The 15,114-nt window shown below is 55.2% G+C and overlaps 2 protein-coding genes across 4 annotated transcripts; one reads left to right on the top strand and one right to left on the bottom strand.

Moving 5' to 3' along the window:
* Positions 1-84: 84 nt before the first annotated feature.
* Positions 85-8,461, top strand: POLR2C (RNA polymerase II subunit C). 2 transcript variants are annotated; one of them, XM_064459089.1, is made up of 10 exons: positions 85-267; positions 526-575; positions 1,334-1,402; positions 1,587-1,639; positions 1,766-1,894; positions 2,916-2,967; positions 3,479-3,647; positions 7,237-7,311; positions 7,952-8,123; positions 8,244-8,461. In XM_064459089.1, the coding sequence occupies exons 1-9, from the start codon at positions 182-184 to the stop codon at positions 8,094-8,096; spliced, it is 828 nt and encodes a 275-aa protein (XP_064315159.1). In that variant the 5' UTR covers positions 85-181; the 3' UTR covers positions 8,097-8,123; positions 8,244-8,461. The 2 variants fall into 2 exon arrangements, with proteins under 2 accessions (XP_064315159.1, XP_064315158.1); XM_064459088.1 differs by having other exon boundaries at positions 86-267; positions 7,952-8,461.
* Positions 8,462-9,764: 1,303 nt separating this feature from the next.
* On the bottom strand, positions 9,765-14,243 carry DOK4 (docking protein 4). Of its 2 annotated transcripts, none has more exons than XM_064459083.1 (8): positions 14,076-14,231; positions 13,099-13,206; positions 12,567-12,681; positions 12,364-12,483; positions 12,091-12,280; positions 11,644-11,782; positions 11,435-11,558; positions 9,765-11,332 (listed from the first exon to the last, which is right to left on the bottom strand). In XM_064459083.1, exons 1-8 carry the CDS (start codon positions 14,139-14,141, stop codon positions 11,208-11,210), a joined length of 987 nt encoding a protein of 328 aa, XP_064315153.1. In that variant the 5' UTR covers positions 14,142-14,231; the 3' UTR covers positions 9,765-11,207. The 2 variants fall into 2 exon arrangements, with proteins under 2 accessions (XP_064315153.1, XP_064315154.1); XM_064459084.1 differs by having other exon boundaries at positions 11,197-11,280; positions 14,076-14,243.
* Positions 14,244-15,114: the final 871 nt, after the last annotated feature.

Raw genomic sequence — 15,114 nt, 5'->3', positions numbered from 1 at the left:
AGGGGGCGGGCTCGGGCGGCGGCGCGGGGCTCGGGCGGCGGCGCGGGGCTCGGGCGGCGGCGCGGGGCTCGGGCGGCGGCGCGGGGCTCGGGCGGCGGCGCGGGGCTCGGGCGGCGGCGCGGGGCTCGGGCGGCGGCGCGGGGCTCGGGCGGCGGCGCGGGGCTCGGGCGGCGGCGCGGGGATGCCGTACGCCAACCAGCCCACGGTGCGCATCACCGAGCTGACGGATGAGAACGTCAAGTTCATCATCGAGAACACGGACCTGGCGTAAGCACCGCGAGGCGGGGCGGGCGGGCCGGCCCAGGGGCGAACTGGGTCGCGGTCGACCCCGGTGGCGGAGCTCGGGGTCGGGCCCCCGCAGGCCTCGCTGCTGCCGGGTCGCGGCCTAGTGCGAGCCCGGTCAAGGCCTCCGATCATGGCTCCGGGCCGCGGCCAGCGCCCCCTCACACGTCCCCGCGGGTGAGTCGGCGCGTCGCCGAGCTCCACGTTCCCTCTTGCCTAAACATGGGTGTTTCTCTCCCTCAGGGTGGCAAATTCCATTCGAAGAGTGTTCATCGCCGAAGTCCCCATCATAGGTACCACCTTCCGCGTACCCTCGGTCACGGTCCCTTGGGCTGTGCTCCCCGGTACTCCCATTGCTTCCCCCTCTGTCTCCCAAGCCACCTTACCCAGTGTTTAGCCAGTGCTATCTATTACCGGCCGCAGTCTCAGCTTTGCTGTGGTCTCTAACATTTTTCTGTGCTCTCACGAACTGGTTGCCTTTTCCCCACAGAAATATTTCTCAGCTTGTGACTTTTGTCATGTGAGTTTTGAACACTGCTGTGTTCAGTTTTGGGCCCCTCAGTTCAAGAAAGACATTGAGGTGCTGGAGCGTGTCCAGAGAAGGGCAATGAGGCTGGTGAAGGGTCTGGAGAACAAGTCTGATGAGGAGCGGCTGAGGGAGCTGGGGTTGTTTAGCCTGGAGAAGAGAGGGCTGAGGGGAGACCTTATTGCTCTCTACAACTACCTGAAAGGCGGTTGTAGTGAGGTGGGTGCTGGTCTCTTCTCCCAGGTCACTAGCGATAGGATGAGAGGAAATGGCCTCAAGCTGTCAGGGGAGGTTTAGATTGGATGTTAGGAAAAATTTCTTCACCGAAACAGTGGTCAGGCATTGGCACAGGCTGCTCAGTGAGGTGGTGGAGTCACCATCCCTGGAGGTGTTCAAAAACTGTGTAGACGTGGCACTTCAGGGCACAGTTTAGGAGGCATAGTTGTGTTGGGTTGGGATTTGGACTTGATGATCTTAGAGGTCTTTTTCCAACCTTAATGATTCTATGATTTTTCCTCTCTGCAGCCATCGACTGGGTTCAGATAGATGCCAACTCCTCTGTGCTGCATGATGAATTCATTGCTCACAGGCTGGGTGAGTGCCGGGCGTGGGGAGGAAGACAAAGACGAGCAGCAGGGCAGAGGTCATGGGTGAAATTGGTCTAGAGACGCTGGAGCACCTTTGCCAGGAGGCTGCTGTTCTCCTGCCCATCTTAGCAGAAGGGTTGCTGCTTCCATGGCCTCGCTTAGATATTCCCCCGATTTCTGTCTTCCCTCAGGTCTCATCCCACTCACCAGCGATGACATTGTGGATAAAATGCAGTATTCCAGAGTAAGTCAAGCAAAATATTGCAGGTGCTTATTTTAATGGTGGTGGGTGTCTGATCTGATGGGAAGCACTACTAATTTCTTGCTGGGAGAGGTTTGGCATGAAGGTCTTGACCCATGTCTGTCCCAGGACTGCACATGTGATGAGTTCTGTCCGGAGTGCTCTGTGGAGTTCACCCTTGATGTCCGGTGCAATGAAGACCAGACTCGTCATGTCACATCCCGTGATCTCATCTCCAACAATCCCCGGGTCATACCGGTCAGTGAGTCTCCTCCCAATATTCCTGTTGAGGCAGGGGTGGTGAACACATGGGATGTGGACAAAACAAGGCCTTTGAGAATGTTTCATGTTGCCTAAAGCCTCACTTAAGACATAGTGGGAGAGCAAAGCAGGAATATCTGCAGAAACAGTGAGTGGTGTGTGCCAATGCCCTCCTCTTCTTCACCTTGTTGTCCTTCATTTGCTGTCTGACGGCGAGCCAAAACAGTATGGCCTTGTTAAAGCCTCATCCGGCATCCCTCATCTCAAACTCCTGGGAGGCTTTGGTGTAGCCCCTCCATCTTGCCCTGAATGCTCGGAGCGTGTGTGCTTGTGTCCTGCTGCCATGTCACTGTGATCTGCTGCCTACTTGCTGCCGGGGCTCAGCCTCTTTGAAGGCTTGGCAGCAACCCAGAGGCCTCTGGTTTTCTGGTTCTTGGCTTTCAGCACGGCAAGGTGTGAGAAGCCCGGGCCAGGGCAGTGCTGCTAAATGGCTCTTGCCCAGTTGCCTTGGGGAGAGCTGGTGGAGCCATAGCAGAACAGATGCAAAGGGGCTTAATGGAGAACGTTTTAAAGTGCTATTGAGGCTGCATCCAGACGTCACCACAACCTGGGGGCTGCTTCTGGTGGCTGGTGACAGTCTGCCTGGTTAAAGCCCAGCTGTAGCCCGCTGTGTTGGCTGAGGTGCTGTGAGTGCTGTGTGCTACCTGCCAGCAGTCATGGGATTGACTTTGGGCTGTGTCACAGAACCGTGCGGCAGGACTGGGCTGGGCTGGAGCGCTCTGCGCCCTGTGGGGGGGAGCAGCTTGGGAGGTGAGCAGGCTGGGGGAACGATAGATTGCATACCTAGCTGCAGCTGCCTGAGTTGTCCCACTTTCCATTAAGGTGGGCTGGATTTGTTGCTGTTAAGTCACTCTAGAGTGGTTCTTTGCAGTCTCTGATTTTTGTAAGCAGCTGCTATTTGATGTGGGGGAGAAAGGTTGGTCTTGCCATTAATTTCCTTGCTTTTGTTCTTCTGCAGGTAACATCTCGGAGCAGAGACAACGACCCCAATGACTATGTGGAGCAGGATGGTAAGTGGCTCTTCACTGGGAATAAGAGCTGGAGAAGGCAATGAATTTTTTTTTCAGGCTCTTTGAACTCATTCTTCCTTTACTAGCTGTGTAACTGTAAGGCAGCTGTAAAGCTGGCAGTTGAGAGACACTGGCATCCCTGAATCAGTGGGGTTAGCATTTTGTCTTAATGCCACTTAAAGGTTATCCCCAGAACTAAAGTTCTGTGTCAGAGGGTGCTTCTCTCTCCTTGTGAGATCTTAGAGACAGCAAAGATACAAAATGCTGCACTGTCTACTGTTGCCTGGTGGCCTGAGCTCTGCCTCTGGGCGTATGTGCAACTCCTTTTTACTTAGCAAGATGTTTCCCAGCTTCTCTGGGGACACAGATGAGCCCCTCTAAGAGTGCAAGCGAGCCCTGGCTTCTGGTGACATCTTCCTGGGCATGAAAAATTTCTGCCTTTGCCCTAGTGTGATCTGCCCACTCATTTCTCCTCTACAGCCTTCTCAAACAGGCATGTTCTTTTCCGCAGACATCCTCATTGTGAAGCTGCGGAAGGGCCAGGAGCTGAGACTGCGAGCCTATGCCAAGAAGGGCTTTGGCAAGGAGCATGCCAAGTGGAATCCCACGGCAGGTGTAGCCTTTGAGTATGACCCAGACAATGCCCTGAGGCACACAGTGTACCCCAAACCGGAGGAGTGGTATGTCCTAATGTCTGTCTGGAGGGACTGGAAAAGATTTTTCTAGCAGGGACCTGCATTTGAGCCCTGGGGATAATTTGGGTCCATAAGTGATTGTTAGTGTGCCTCTCGCTTCCCCTCGCACAGGCTCTGCTCCTGTGTTAGTCACTTGGTTGCAGCTGCGTGCAAGGTGGACTGGTTTGTGGCCACCTCTCGCCCTCTCCTCGCATGCTGTCACTGCTGTTTTGCGTCGCTTGCTTTTGTGTTCTTCACAACTTGTTCCTGTTTCTTCTTCCCTACACAAGTGGTATGTAAATCAGGGTAAGGTCTGAGGAAGGAATAGATCCACGTGAGGTGGAAGAGGTTGCTGTGAGAGCAAGGAGTAGAAGGTTAGGTTGCAAGGCTGATTTTGCAGCCCTGTTTGTTTGAGGAAGCCTCATGTGTGGCTCTAATTTCACCCATACCTCTCCTCACTCCTGGAGCGTGAGCTCTGGCAGCGGAGTTTTTCTCTCTGGCCCTTTCCTCTGCTCTGACTTACCATTCTGTACCCATAGCACACTGGATCTCATCTAAAAGTCATGTGATTTTGTTTTTGGAAAGCTGCTGCCCTGCTTTGGTCAGGATGAGGACTTTACCTAGCAGCATTTTTCCATGCGTAAAACCTGAGCTGCTCCTGGCTCTGCATCCCTGTGACCACCTAGCAGACATCCTGTCCTTGAGCGTGCTGGAGCCAGCAGCAGAGTGAGGAACCAGGTGCTTTAGCCAAGGCAGGCTGAGAGCAGGGACCAGGGTGGGTGGTGGCTATGCTGCCATAACAGCAGGGCAGCAGCCAGAGCTCCATTCAAGATTGGGAAGACCTCAGTACAGGAGCGGGATTTGGTTCAGGGACCGCAGAAGCTAGGGCTGAGCAAGTGGGTACAAAAGCCTGAGCAGAGCTGCAGCTGAAGAAGTGGCTGAGCAGCAGAAGGGGCTCAGTGGGTTTTGCTCCTGTTGCCGCCAGGTCCCGCTCTGCCAAATTTCACTCTGCAAATGGCTGCAAGCAATAGCAGGCAGGTAGTGGGCTGTTGTACTTCCACACTGTCTGCTTTGAGCCTGCACGCTCGGACACATCGCAAAGCATAGTCTTGCGCAGTCCCTTGCTAAGGGAGTGTATCAGTAAACTAAATTTTAAAATATAAATATAAATTAAATAAAATTTAAAAATAGTAAACTACTTTTTTAAAGTAAAAAAGTTATCAGAAAACGAGCTTCCCAGAGGTGCAGTTAGCCTAGACTTCACACCTCAGCCGGACTGCCAGAGGCTTTCTACTCAGGAGCTGTTGTGGAGATCCTGTGCAGCTAAGTTTGCACTCAGGAGACTTGAGAAGCCTTTTGTCACCAAGGGTGGAGTTGCAGGTGAATCCATAACATGCATGAAATAGTCTGGGATCTGCCTGCAGCCATCCTGGCTCTGTTTTACAGATGGAAGGAGTGAACCCCGCTTGGCTTTGATGGTCTCTGCAGGGCACGTTCGTGGGTCCAGTTAAGTCAGTCTGGGTGAGAACGGGACATGGCAGGCATTTGGCTCCTTCAGCACCTCGTCAGGGTGGTGCTCTGGGATCTGCAGTAGGAACCAGACTGGCTGGTATTGCTGGAAATTTTGACATGGGCATTTTCTTTAGCAGTGATAATCTGTACATGTGCACTGAAGCTGGACTTTGGGAACTGCCAGCTACAGACCAAGCTGTTGGGGCAGGAGGAAAGTCTGTGAGAGGCTGGTTGTGGTGAGGTGGTGCAGAGCCAAGGAGGATGCTGCTTGGCAGTGTTGTGGTCAGGAGCACATCACAAGAGTTGATGGTATTTTTGAAGTTTCCAAATGATTTGTTGCAGGTAAATTGCCCCGAAGTTTAGTTGATTGTCTGAGTTGATTGGATGCTTGAGAAGCAAGAATGTCTGTAATGTGGAATTTCAAATCAGGATCTGAAATAATTTTAGGGTTCATTTTGGTGCTGTAAAAATTCTCTGCTTTAATTTCTGTAATGCTAGATAGTAAGTCTTTGACACTGATGAAGTGACAAACTCAGAATACTGCTTTGAGCTGGACAGACAGATGCCAGGCAGGCTGAAGTATCATTGGGTTTGCCTTCTTTTTGGATGGGGAATGTCACAGTGTGAGTTTAGGAGAGATTGGGCTTTTGGAGATGTTGGTGTCACAGAGAACAGCCCCAGGTGCGTGGCTGAGCATGTGTACCTTGGCAATGAGGTGGTTCCCTGGCTGGGTGGCCCAAGGCAGCTGCTAATGTGGATTCTTTTGTCCAGTGGTAGTCAGCTGCCTCTTCAGGAACCTGGTGTGTTATACAACAAGTTGGGTAACTGGAAACAGTTTTTGAGAAGTTCTTGACAAAATGTACGTAGAAGTTGGAAAAATCCCAGAGAAGGATTGCCGTTGGAGCTGCCTCTTCCCTGATGATACATCTGTCTTCCCAAGTTGATCTGATTCCCCATGAAGACAATACAGAGACAAAGGCCTCTGCTGTCCAAGGCTAGCTATTATTTTTGGCTTGGTTTTACATGCTAGTTGCTTTTTTGAGGCTGTTGGCAGAGCACTGGCATGCAGCTGGACTCTCAAAGGAGTTGTGGTGGAAGCCTCTGCCCTTTTCTTGGTCATGGGTGATTTTGCAAGTAATGTGAAGACGCAGCTCCGTTAATGCTTTATCTCTCTCAGTGGTTTGTTACAGACAGAAGATTTGTTTGGGAAGCGCAGTTTTATTTTATTTAAGGCAGCTGATGATAGGGTGCTAGGATCAGTCTTTTTTGACATCGCTGGAGCAGTGGAAGGCCAGCAGAAGACCTCAGTGCGCATGGGATTTTCTGTGCTGGCTTCACAGACAACTCAAGGTTTGGGGTTTTCTTACATGGATTAAGTGTTTCCAAACAGTCTCTCTGGTATGATGCTCTATAAGCCAAGGGATGGAGCGGGTAAGGAGATGTGTTGGCCTAGATGGCGCATGGGTATTGCAGTGGGTTTGGTGGTGATGTGTATAGTGGAGTGGAGGTGCAGGACATCAGGATGGGGCTCACTAATGCAGCTGGTGTCTGAAGTACAGGAGATCGTTTCCCGCTGGGCACAGGCCAACCAAGCCTTCCCGTCTCAGCTGTGCTGCACAGACTGAGTGCTAGAATGCTCTGGTGTTTTCCTGACCCAGTGAAAAGTAGAAAAAAAAAAGAGAACACAAGGTCCATTACTCTATAAGCAGTGTCCAGGCTCCGTAAGCACAGGCCCTTCAGGCATTGGCATCCCTTCACTGTGAGCACCTGCCAGATTGTACCGATGTAGGTCAGTGGAGCCACAATACCCTGCACAGGGCTCATTAAGTGTGGGCAGAGCAGGGCTGATCCTCTTCCTCCTGCACTGCTGGGTGACTGTGTGACATTATGAGGAGCTAGAAAGGGCAGTGTGGGACTGAACTTTTTTCTGTTACTTGATTTTTGATGGCTGCTCGTTTGCCTCCTGGTTGTGAGCCCCAGCGCTCACTCTCTGGGGCCAAACAGTGCCACAGAGTGCCTGGGTGCTGTGGGGCCAGGTTAGAGCGTGGGCTCCGTGCTAACCTTTCCTGCTCTTTGATTCCAGGCCCAAAAGTGAGTACTCTGAGATTGATGAGGAGGATGCTCAGGCTCCCTATGACCCCAACGGGAAGCCAGAGAGGTAAGAAGCTGAATGTGCTGCTGCAGCTGGAAAACAGAGATCGGCTGGGTACATCTCATCGGCTTTCATTAATACCAGAGTATCTACTCTGTGCTGAAGTTTGCCAGCCCAGGAAGCTGGTGTTCCCTGAAAACCAGAGCAGAAGTTGGAATTAACTGGTGATGTACCCAGGCATTTTCCCCTCTGGGAGATACCAGATGGTTCTCCTGAGTTCATGTTATCAAGTAGGGTAGTGCAGCACTTGGTGAAGTATGAGGCCTGTGGGGGAAAATGGCTTAGGATATTTATTCACCCATGTGGGTCTCTTGTGCTCTGGTTGCTGGTGGTACCCCCTGTTCCGCGTTACTTGCACTACAGAAGTGCCTGCAGCCAGTCTTACTCCTAGTGTGGGCCTCTATGCTGGCTCACAGGTCACAGTGCTGAATGGAGGAAATCTCAGAAGTGCTCTTGCAGCCTGTGGAGTCACGAGTGTTGGTGTGATAGTCATAGAGAGGCAGTGATGGCTGTTGCTTGGTTGGGATTCCCAGCAGATCTCCCTGCGGTGGGTCAGGACAGACTGGAACTGCTTTGTGGATGCTCTATGGTTTTGTACCTCCTCACAGAGCAGATTCTGACTTATCCCCCTGACTTGTAACCTCAGGTTTTATTACAATGTGGAGTCCTGTGGTTCTCTGCACCCAGAGACCATTGTTCTCTCTGCACTGTCTGGCCTGAAGAAGAAACTGAGTGACCTCCAGACCCAGCTAAGCCATGAGATACAGAGCGATGTCCTCACTATAAACTGATGTGGCCCCTTGCAAGAGAGCACTCGGGTGAGTGATGCAGAAGGTTCCAGCACTCTGGACCGAGGCTTTTGCCTCCCCATCTTCCTCTGCCTTTCCTGGCCCAGCCCTGCTGGTCAGCGACACCTCTTCCTTGGTCCCCCTCCCCAGGGAAAGCCATCGTGATGTGTATGGTAAAGCAGGAAGGAATCAGTGGTCATCTTTGCTGGGACAAGCTTTGTCTCTAAGTGGTCCCAGAGCTTTAGGCCAGAGTTTTGGATTCCGGCTATGCAGTGTTGGGGATTGGGAAGCATGTACCTCAGTTACACAACCCTACCTTATTTGCATGTCCATTCCTTACTGTGCTGAATAAAGCCTTACCCACCGTGTTCTGTCATCCCTGAAAGCTCATCCGGGGCTGTGGCAGATGTCACATCATTTACTTCCCTCCAATAGACGTTAACTTAATGAGATCTGCTCTGGAGGCAGCATTGCTCTCAACTGCTGATTGCTGCTCTTGACACTATCTCCTAAGGAGACCAGAACCCCCTCAAGCAGGTAGCCTGTCATTTACCGATCCAGTGCTATGTTTAAAGCAGATGTTTGAAGCTGGGCTGGTAAGTGAGATGTTGCAGAAGTCAGTGCTGCAGGGGAGCCCAGATGGGCCAGGCAGGCTTAGCTGTATTTAAAGACTCCATTGGAGCAGGCTCTACCTATGTGCTATATAATCTTTATGTTAGGAGCTGGGATGGCCGGGGGTCTGTCATTAATAACCCCTGTCTGACAGCTTCTGCTGTGCCCACAGCCCCAAGGTCGGTTGTATGCTGGGCCAGAGCTTGGTGTGGGTCCTAAACCATGACCACTGTGGCAGCAGCTGAAGGACTCCAGCAATTGCCTGGGTGACCATTTCTCCTCCCCTCTGTCAGTGACCAGCAGGACTTGGGATGAGCTTCTCAGTGACACTTTCCTGGAGTGGTCTGCGTCTTCCGTACTGTGGGAGGGAGGGGAAGGTGTGTGTGCCACTGTGCTTGTCCCAGTGTGGACATGAAGCATGGGGAGTGGCTTGGGGAGCAGGAATGGGTGCTCATGCTGAGCTGGAAAGGGCAACCCAAGTCAGCGCTGCTTTCCCTTTTAGGGAAGAGCTGCTGCAGCTGGGCTGCTGCTTCTTCAGTGTCCTTGCTGTGGCACAGCTGGCTGCAGCACAGCTCCCCAAGAGCTGTCCCCATCCTTGGAGGGAGCCCTCCCCTGGCTGGCATGGCCATCTCACCTTGAGGCCAGGTCTCTGCCAGACAGTTGTGGGATGGGTAACCAAACTGGCACAATTCTGGAAGAGCTGGAAGATGGAGCGGATTGCAACTTCTTTACTTGGGGATTTGGAGCCACCAGTGCCCTGGCACGTCCCTGGAGCTGTGGGTGGCTGGAGCCGATGGCGACAGTGGGGTGCTGGCATCCTGTTTCACTTAGGGTTGTTTGATGGAGGGTGGCAACTCACCCCACCCTTCTCCCCTCACCCTGCTTTTAGGGCTTCACTTGAAATGTCCTGGCTGTGGCTGGAGGCAGAACAAAGCTCTGAGCCAAGCACACTGCTGCGAGTGTTAGGAACTTCCCCATCAGCATTTTTCTCTCTGGCAGACGCTACTCCCACTTGCACTTCCTGAGCACAGTTCGATGGAACAGACAAACAGGAAGGGTGGATAAGGGTTGTTTATTCATTGAGCAACTCCTTAAAAAAAAAAAAAAAAAAAGAAAAGAAAACCCAAACATTTTTGGTAATAAATGTTAAACCTTTTCCAGCTGAGGTGTGTAGCTAGGAAAAAGAGAGCAGATTGCATCTCTCACCCAGGGAGGGACATGCTACCAGGTGGTGCTGGGGTGTCGATGAGCCCCTCTGCACCTGGCCATGCTGTGGGGAGCAGCCCTTCTCCAACCTGCTCTTCCCTCCCCCGAGCAGCTCCCCAGCCTCAGCCACAAGCTACACAAACCCAAGACATAGTATTTACAGACGACAGGTTCCTACATCACGACACTCCCCATCCCCAAATCACAGACCTGGAGCTTTAAGGGTGGAAATAAAACCATTGACCACCCAACCCAAAGACTCCAAAGAAACACCAAAGTTTGCACGGCAATAAAAAGATAGCCCTTCTAAAGGAGGTCAATAAATAGAACTAGAAAAAAATCAATTGCTTTTGGGTTCAGCACATGAAGCCAGCTTCCCCCCTCCCTGGGCGAGGGCTTTCACCCAGCCATGCCAGTGGGCAAGGAGGGAATGAGGATGATGGGAGTGGGGGTGCAGGGAGAAATGTGGCTCTTCCCCCATTGGCATGGACTTCTCTGCCCAGGGACTTCTTATATCTGCAAAGCTGCCCCTCAAGGGACAGATGCTACTGGCCAAAACCAGTCCCTGGGTTGCCCACGAGAGGATAAAACGGGTATGGCTGGGTGGAGCAGCTGCAGGTGGAGGAGCAAGGGGTGCTGGGGTGGGAGCAGCCTGGGAAAGCTGGGGGGCTCTGCTCTACACAGCTGCTCATCCCAGCTGACCCCCCTGGAAGGAAAACCAATTTCTCCTGAGAGTCTGAGTTCTACAGCGAGTGTTAAAATAGCTTAGAGAAGTGCAAAAAATCAGCTCAGGGGTGGCAGGGAGTCTCCTGGAGCACCCCACTCTTCACTTGGCAGGGGGGACGAGCTGCTGGTGCCCTGCACCTTCAGCCTGGCACAGCTGCATCCTCCAGCGCTGCTCTGTCCCCGTGGCAGGGTGATGCACCAGACTTCCTCCCCACTTGCAGAAAACACCGAATTTCTTGATCCCCCTTCCTTCTCCACTTCCCAGCTGGAATCCCTAAAGTCAAAAACCTCTGAGCATCTCTGCCTGAGATGCAGCTCTTCGGCAGCTACAAAGTTTGTATTCATGTGAAAAGGAAAAAATCTCTTATGATACGGATATTCAATATATATTTCAAGTCAGTCAAGGCTGAGCCAGCTGTTGCCTCTGCTAACGTCAGGCCAGGGTGTGAGCCAGTGCCTGCTCCCCCAAGGTCCTGGCGCAGAGGAAGCTCCAGCTTGATCTCCCTGGGGACTCGGAGGGGTGGCTGCTGTGTCCTTGCCACCCCTCGAGGTGTTTCCCCCCCCACCAGCTCATGGGGACGATGTGGGCTCCCTGCTTTCAGGCTTGTCGCTTTTGGAGGACTTTGGCTTCATCAACATGAACCTGTTGAGGAGGTCGGTGTCTGAGCTGGCCTGGGCACCTGCGTACGCCTCCCCTGGGGATGAAGCAGAGGGTGGGCTCGTGTAGTGTGTGGGGGGGACGACACCCCAGGGGCCAGAGGAGCGGTGGCTCCTCAGTAGGGGACAGGGACACTCACCGGCATAGCTGGAGGACTCGGCCATGTTCTGGGAGCCAGTGATGTGGTGCCAGTAGGCACTGCGGGGCAGCATTGTGGTGGGGGTGCAGGGGTAGGAGAAGTGCTCAGTGCCCTTGTTCAGCAGCTGCAGAGGACAAGAAGGGGGTGAGGGTGGTGCGGGGTGCCCTGAGTTCCCCCCTGCCATGTCCCCATGGTGGGCTGGAGCTCACCCTGACGTTCTTCTCCATCTCCAGCAGGACCTTCTTGTGCTGCTCGGCAATGGCCAATGTGGCGCTGTGGACGCGCTGGTAGATCTGCTCACCCTCCTGTGTCTGGAAGGTGTAGAGACCTTCCCCCGGGTCACACATCCTGTGGGGACGGGGCATAGGGTGTCACCGGGGTCCCCAAGCCAAGGGACGATAAAAAACACCCCCCCAGGTGGCAGCTGGCCCGGCTTCCCATGCTCTAATGCTGTCCCCATGTCCCCTCTATGGTGCTGAGCTGGGACCAGCTCCAGCACCAAACCTTGCTGGCCGTGGGGCACCCTAGGCGGGTGGTTGCCATCACCCCATTGTTGGACCTGCCCTGGGTGATGGCAGCAGTGGAACCTCCTGGTGTGCACAGCAGGATGAAGGCACCTGGTGGTGGTCCCTGTCTCAGCGAGGGTGACACCTCACCGTCCGGCCTCAAAGGTGAAGCGGGTGGCATCACGCCCATAGCGGCGCAGGGAGCAGAGTGGCCAGGAGACCAGCTTCACCCGGGGGTTGTGTGTGTCCCAGAGGTAGATGTTTTCATGGGTGATCTGCAGTTTGCATTCGCCGTAAACGTCCAAGTTGGGGCAGGGGAGGAGGAACACGTTGAACCGGTCTGGAAGGGTTGGGGGGAAATAAATCAGGGGCGTGTAGTGAGGCTGAGCCCTGAGCAAGGCCTTGCTGCTGCTGAACACTCACCCGTCTGCTCACACTGCACGCCGGGCGCCAGCAGGTCGGGCTCCCCCAGGCTGATGTCGTTCAGGCGGGCACCCAGGCACTCCACTGTCAGCGTCTTGTACCACTCCTCCGCCTCCAGCTCTGGAAGGCACCACAGCAGCCGCTGGGCAACCCCAGCCAAAGCCAGCACCCCCAGCCCTGCTCCCCTGGGTGCTGCCCAGTACCTGAATCGCAGGTGAAGGTCCGGGCGGAGTCATCAGTGAGAACAATAGCCACGGCCTGTCTTTTGGTCTCCTTGGGCAGCCGAGTGATGCACTTGACATTGCTGATCTCGGTGACCTGCGGAAGCGTGTGTGTGTGTGTGTGATCACTGAGGACTGCACCCAAACCCAGCCCCACTGCACCCAGACCCCAGTGGCTGCTGCACCCAGACCTGGCTGCCATGGCACCCAGATCCTGGCTGCTGCACCCAGAGCCCAGCTGCCCCTGCACTCAGAGCCCAGTGGCAACCAGACCCCATGTGCCACTGCACCCAGCCCCTGCTGCACCCAAACTCCAGCTGCTACACCCAGACCCTGTTCCCTGCTGCACCTAAACCCCGGCTACACCCAGACCCAGCTGCACCCCCCACCGGAGTGCACGGGGCGACAGCCACCCAACTCCAGCCCAGCAAATTTAGGCGAGGAGGGACTCGCTCTGGCATGGGGGGCCAAGCAGCAGGTGGCACCCCAGCACCCCACCACTGCACCCCCTCACCTTGGGGCACCCACGCAGGCACGCTGACTTCTCATCCGGGTACTTCTCCAGGCGCTGGGGCCCTTTGCTGGAGGATTTCCGGAAGACCAGCCAGCACCGCCGGTAGATCTGCCAGACAGAGAGCACTGGCAGCTGCTGCAGTGCAGGTGGGGGTCCCTGTCCCCACCCTGTCCCCATCCCCTTCTCCAGGACCTCTGCCTGGTCCTGCTGACCCTGCTGGCTGGGGGACAGGAGGGAATGCTGGGGATGGGGAAATCCTGGGGCTGCCATCATACCCCTCCACCCCCACCAATGCTAATTTCAGAGCTTAATTAATGAACATGGGCAAGGCTCCCAAGGGGATCCCCATCCTGGCATCTCCCTGTCCCACCTCCCACAGCTCCAGCCTCCAGGAGTAGCGGGCCCATCGTCCCCAAGCATGTCCCTGAGCTGAAGCCCGCTCCCTCTTTGTTCTCCCTAATTAACGTGAAATTACCCAGCATGCTCGTTGCTGCCGGCTCCAAGCAACGGAGGCAAGCAACCAACCCCCCTGACCCCCACCTATGGGTGCTGCACTCCAGCACCACCCTAATTCACACCCATCAGCCCCCCCCCAACATGCATGGGACATCCCCAGTGCTAAAATTGTGTGTGGAAGGAAACTGAGGCACGGGGGGGAGGGTTGAGTGACACCCCCCAAATCCTCATGGTGACCTGTGCCCAGTGAGTGGGTGCCACCCAGTGCAGGATCCAGCTGGTGCTGGATCCGGGCCCCTAGGGCTGCTGGATGATTTGGGTACCAAAAAGCAGCCTGTCCCTGCCCCTACCGCCACCACAGTCCCCAAAACGCCAGTTATTCAACCCAAACCAGGAGTGCTGGTTGCCGTGAGAGGCAACGTGGCTGGGTCCCCCTGGCCACGTCACACCTCATGGCAACCGGCACTCCAAATCCACAGGTGTCCCCCCAGTGTCCCCCATTCCCGGAGACGGCCACTCACCCCCAGCTTCTTGCTCTTCATCCTCACATAGCCTTGCTTGATAATGTCGTTAAAATTCGTCGCCATGGCGATGGCCCAATGAGGTGGGGGATATTCGGGGGGGGAGGCTGCCTTCACCTCCACCCACCCCCCTCCATCCTCTTCCTTCTAACCCCCTCCCCCTCACTGCCGGCCCAGCTTGGTACTAGCAGCGTCCCCCATCCTGGCTGGAAAAGAGAAATGTCAGATCGATGGGTGACATCTTCCTCCTCCTCCTCCTCCTCCTCCTCCTCCTCCTCCTCCTCCTCCTCCTCCTCCTCCCTTGCTGCCTGAACCATCGAGTGGAACAGTCCAGTGTTAACCCCTGCCAGCGCGGCAGTGCCAGGCCAGTGTGCACAGTAGTGTCCCCCTGCCCCACAGCAGCCGCAGCATGTCTCCCAGGGGACAACCGTGCTGGACCTTGCCCACCGGTCTCCATCACCTCTCACGCTGTCCCTCCTTCCTCCCAGGCTGCTTTCTTGGGCAGCAACATGGCCCCGGCCACTGAGCATCAGTAGGGTTCTGTGTTAACAACTTCCTACCTGGCCAGGCCAGCTCTGCTGCGGGCTGCTTTGGCTGTGGCACTGGGTGCCAGAGGAACCCCGGCTCCCAACCTCGCATCCCCCGGCACAACCCAGCCTCCCTCCAGCCCCGCTGCAAGCTCGGCTTCGCTCAGTCTGGTCCCTGCCTGGTCCCGCCAGACGGCAGGACCAGGTTCCTTTGCCAGCTGGAAAAAATCCCCTGTAGAAGGCAGTAACCTAGGAAACGGGATGGGACCATCCCCAGGGATGCTCGGGAGCCAAACTGCTCCGTGCAGGTGACGCCCTGGTCCCCAAAGCCCCAGTATCCAGGCGAATCCAGCCCCATCCATCCCATCGGTGACAGCCCAGAGCGGCCACCCAGCAGCGACAACGCCCCAGCGTCCCTCCAGCCGCCGCAACCACCGCCACGGCCTGTCCGGGTGCCACCGGGATGGCTTGTGTGTCGGCCCCCCCGGTCTTACCCGGCCCCCCCCCCGCTG

The sequence above is a fragment of the Phalacrocorax carbo genome, chromosome 8, assembly GCF_963921805.1.
Source record: "Phalacrocorax carbo chromosome 8, bPhaCar2.1, whole genome shotgun sequence".
Taxonomy (NCBI): Eukaryota; Metazoa; Chordata; class Aves; order Suliformes; family Phalacrocoracidae; genus Phalacrocorax; species Phalacrocorax carbo.
This window is presented reverse-complemented; position numbering and strand designations above follow the sequence as displayed.

Excerpts from the sequence above, each read along its gene's own strand:
- POLR2C (XM_064459089.1), top strand. The coding sequence starts at position 182 with ATGCCGTACGCCAACCAGCCCACGGTGCGCATCACCGAGCTGACGGAT. Across the intron at positions 2,968-3,478 it reads TGACTATGTGGAGCAGGATG|ACATCCTCATTGTGAAGCTG; the intron begins GTAAGTGGCTCT and ends TCTTTTCCGCAG. Across the intron at positions 7,312-7,951 it reads CCCAACGGGAAGCCAGAGAG|GTTTTATTACAATGTGGAGT; the intron begins GTAAGAAGCTGA and ends TTGTAACCTCAG.
- DOK4 (XM_064459083.1), bottom strand. The coding sequence starts at position 14,141 with ATGGCGACGAATTTTAACGACATTATCAAGCAAGGCTATGTGAGGATG. Across the intron at positions 12,484-12,566 it reads GACCTTCACCTGCGATTCAG|AGCTGGAGGCGGAGGAGTGG; the intron begins GTACTGGGCAGC and ends GGTGCCTTCCAG. Across the intron at positions 12,281-12,363 it reads CGTGCAGTGTGAGCAGACGG|ACCGGTTCAACGTGTTCCTC; the intron begins GTGAGTGTTCAG and ends CAACCCTTCCAG.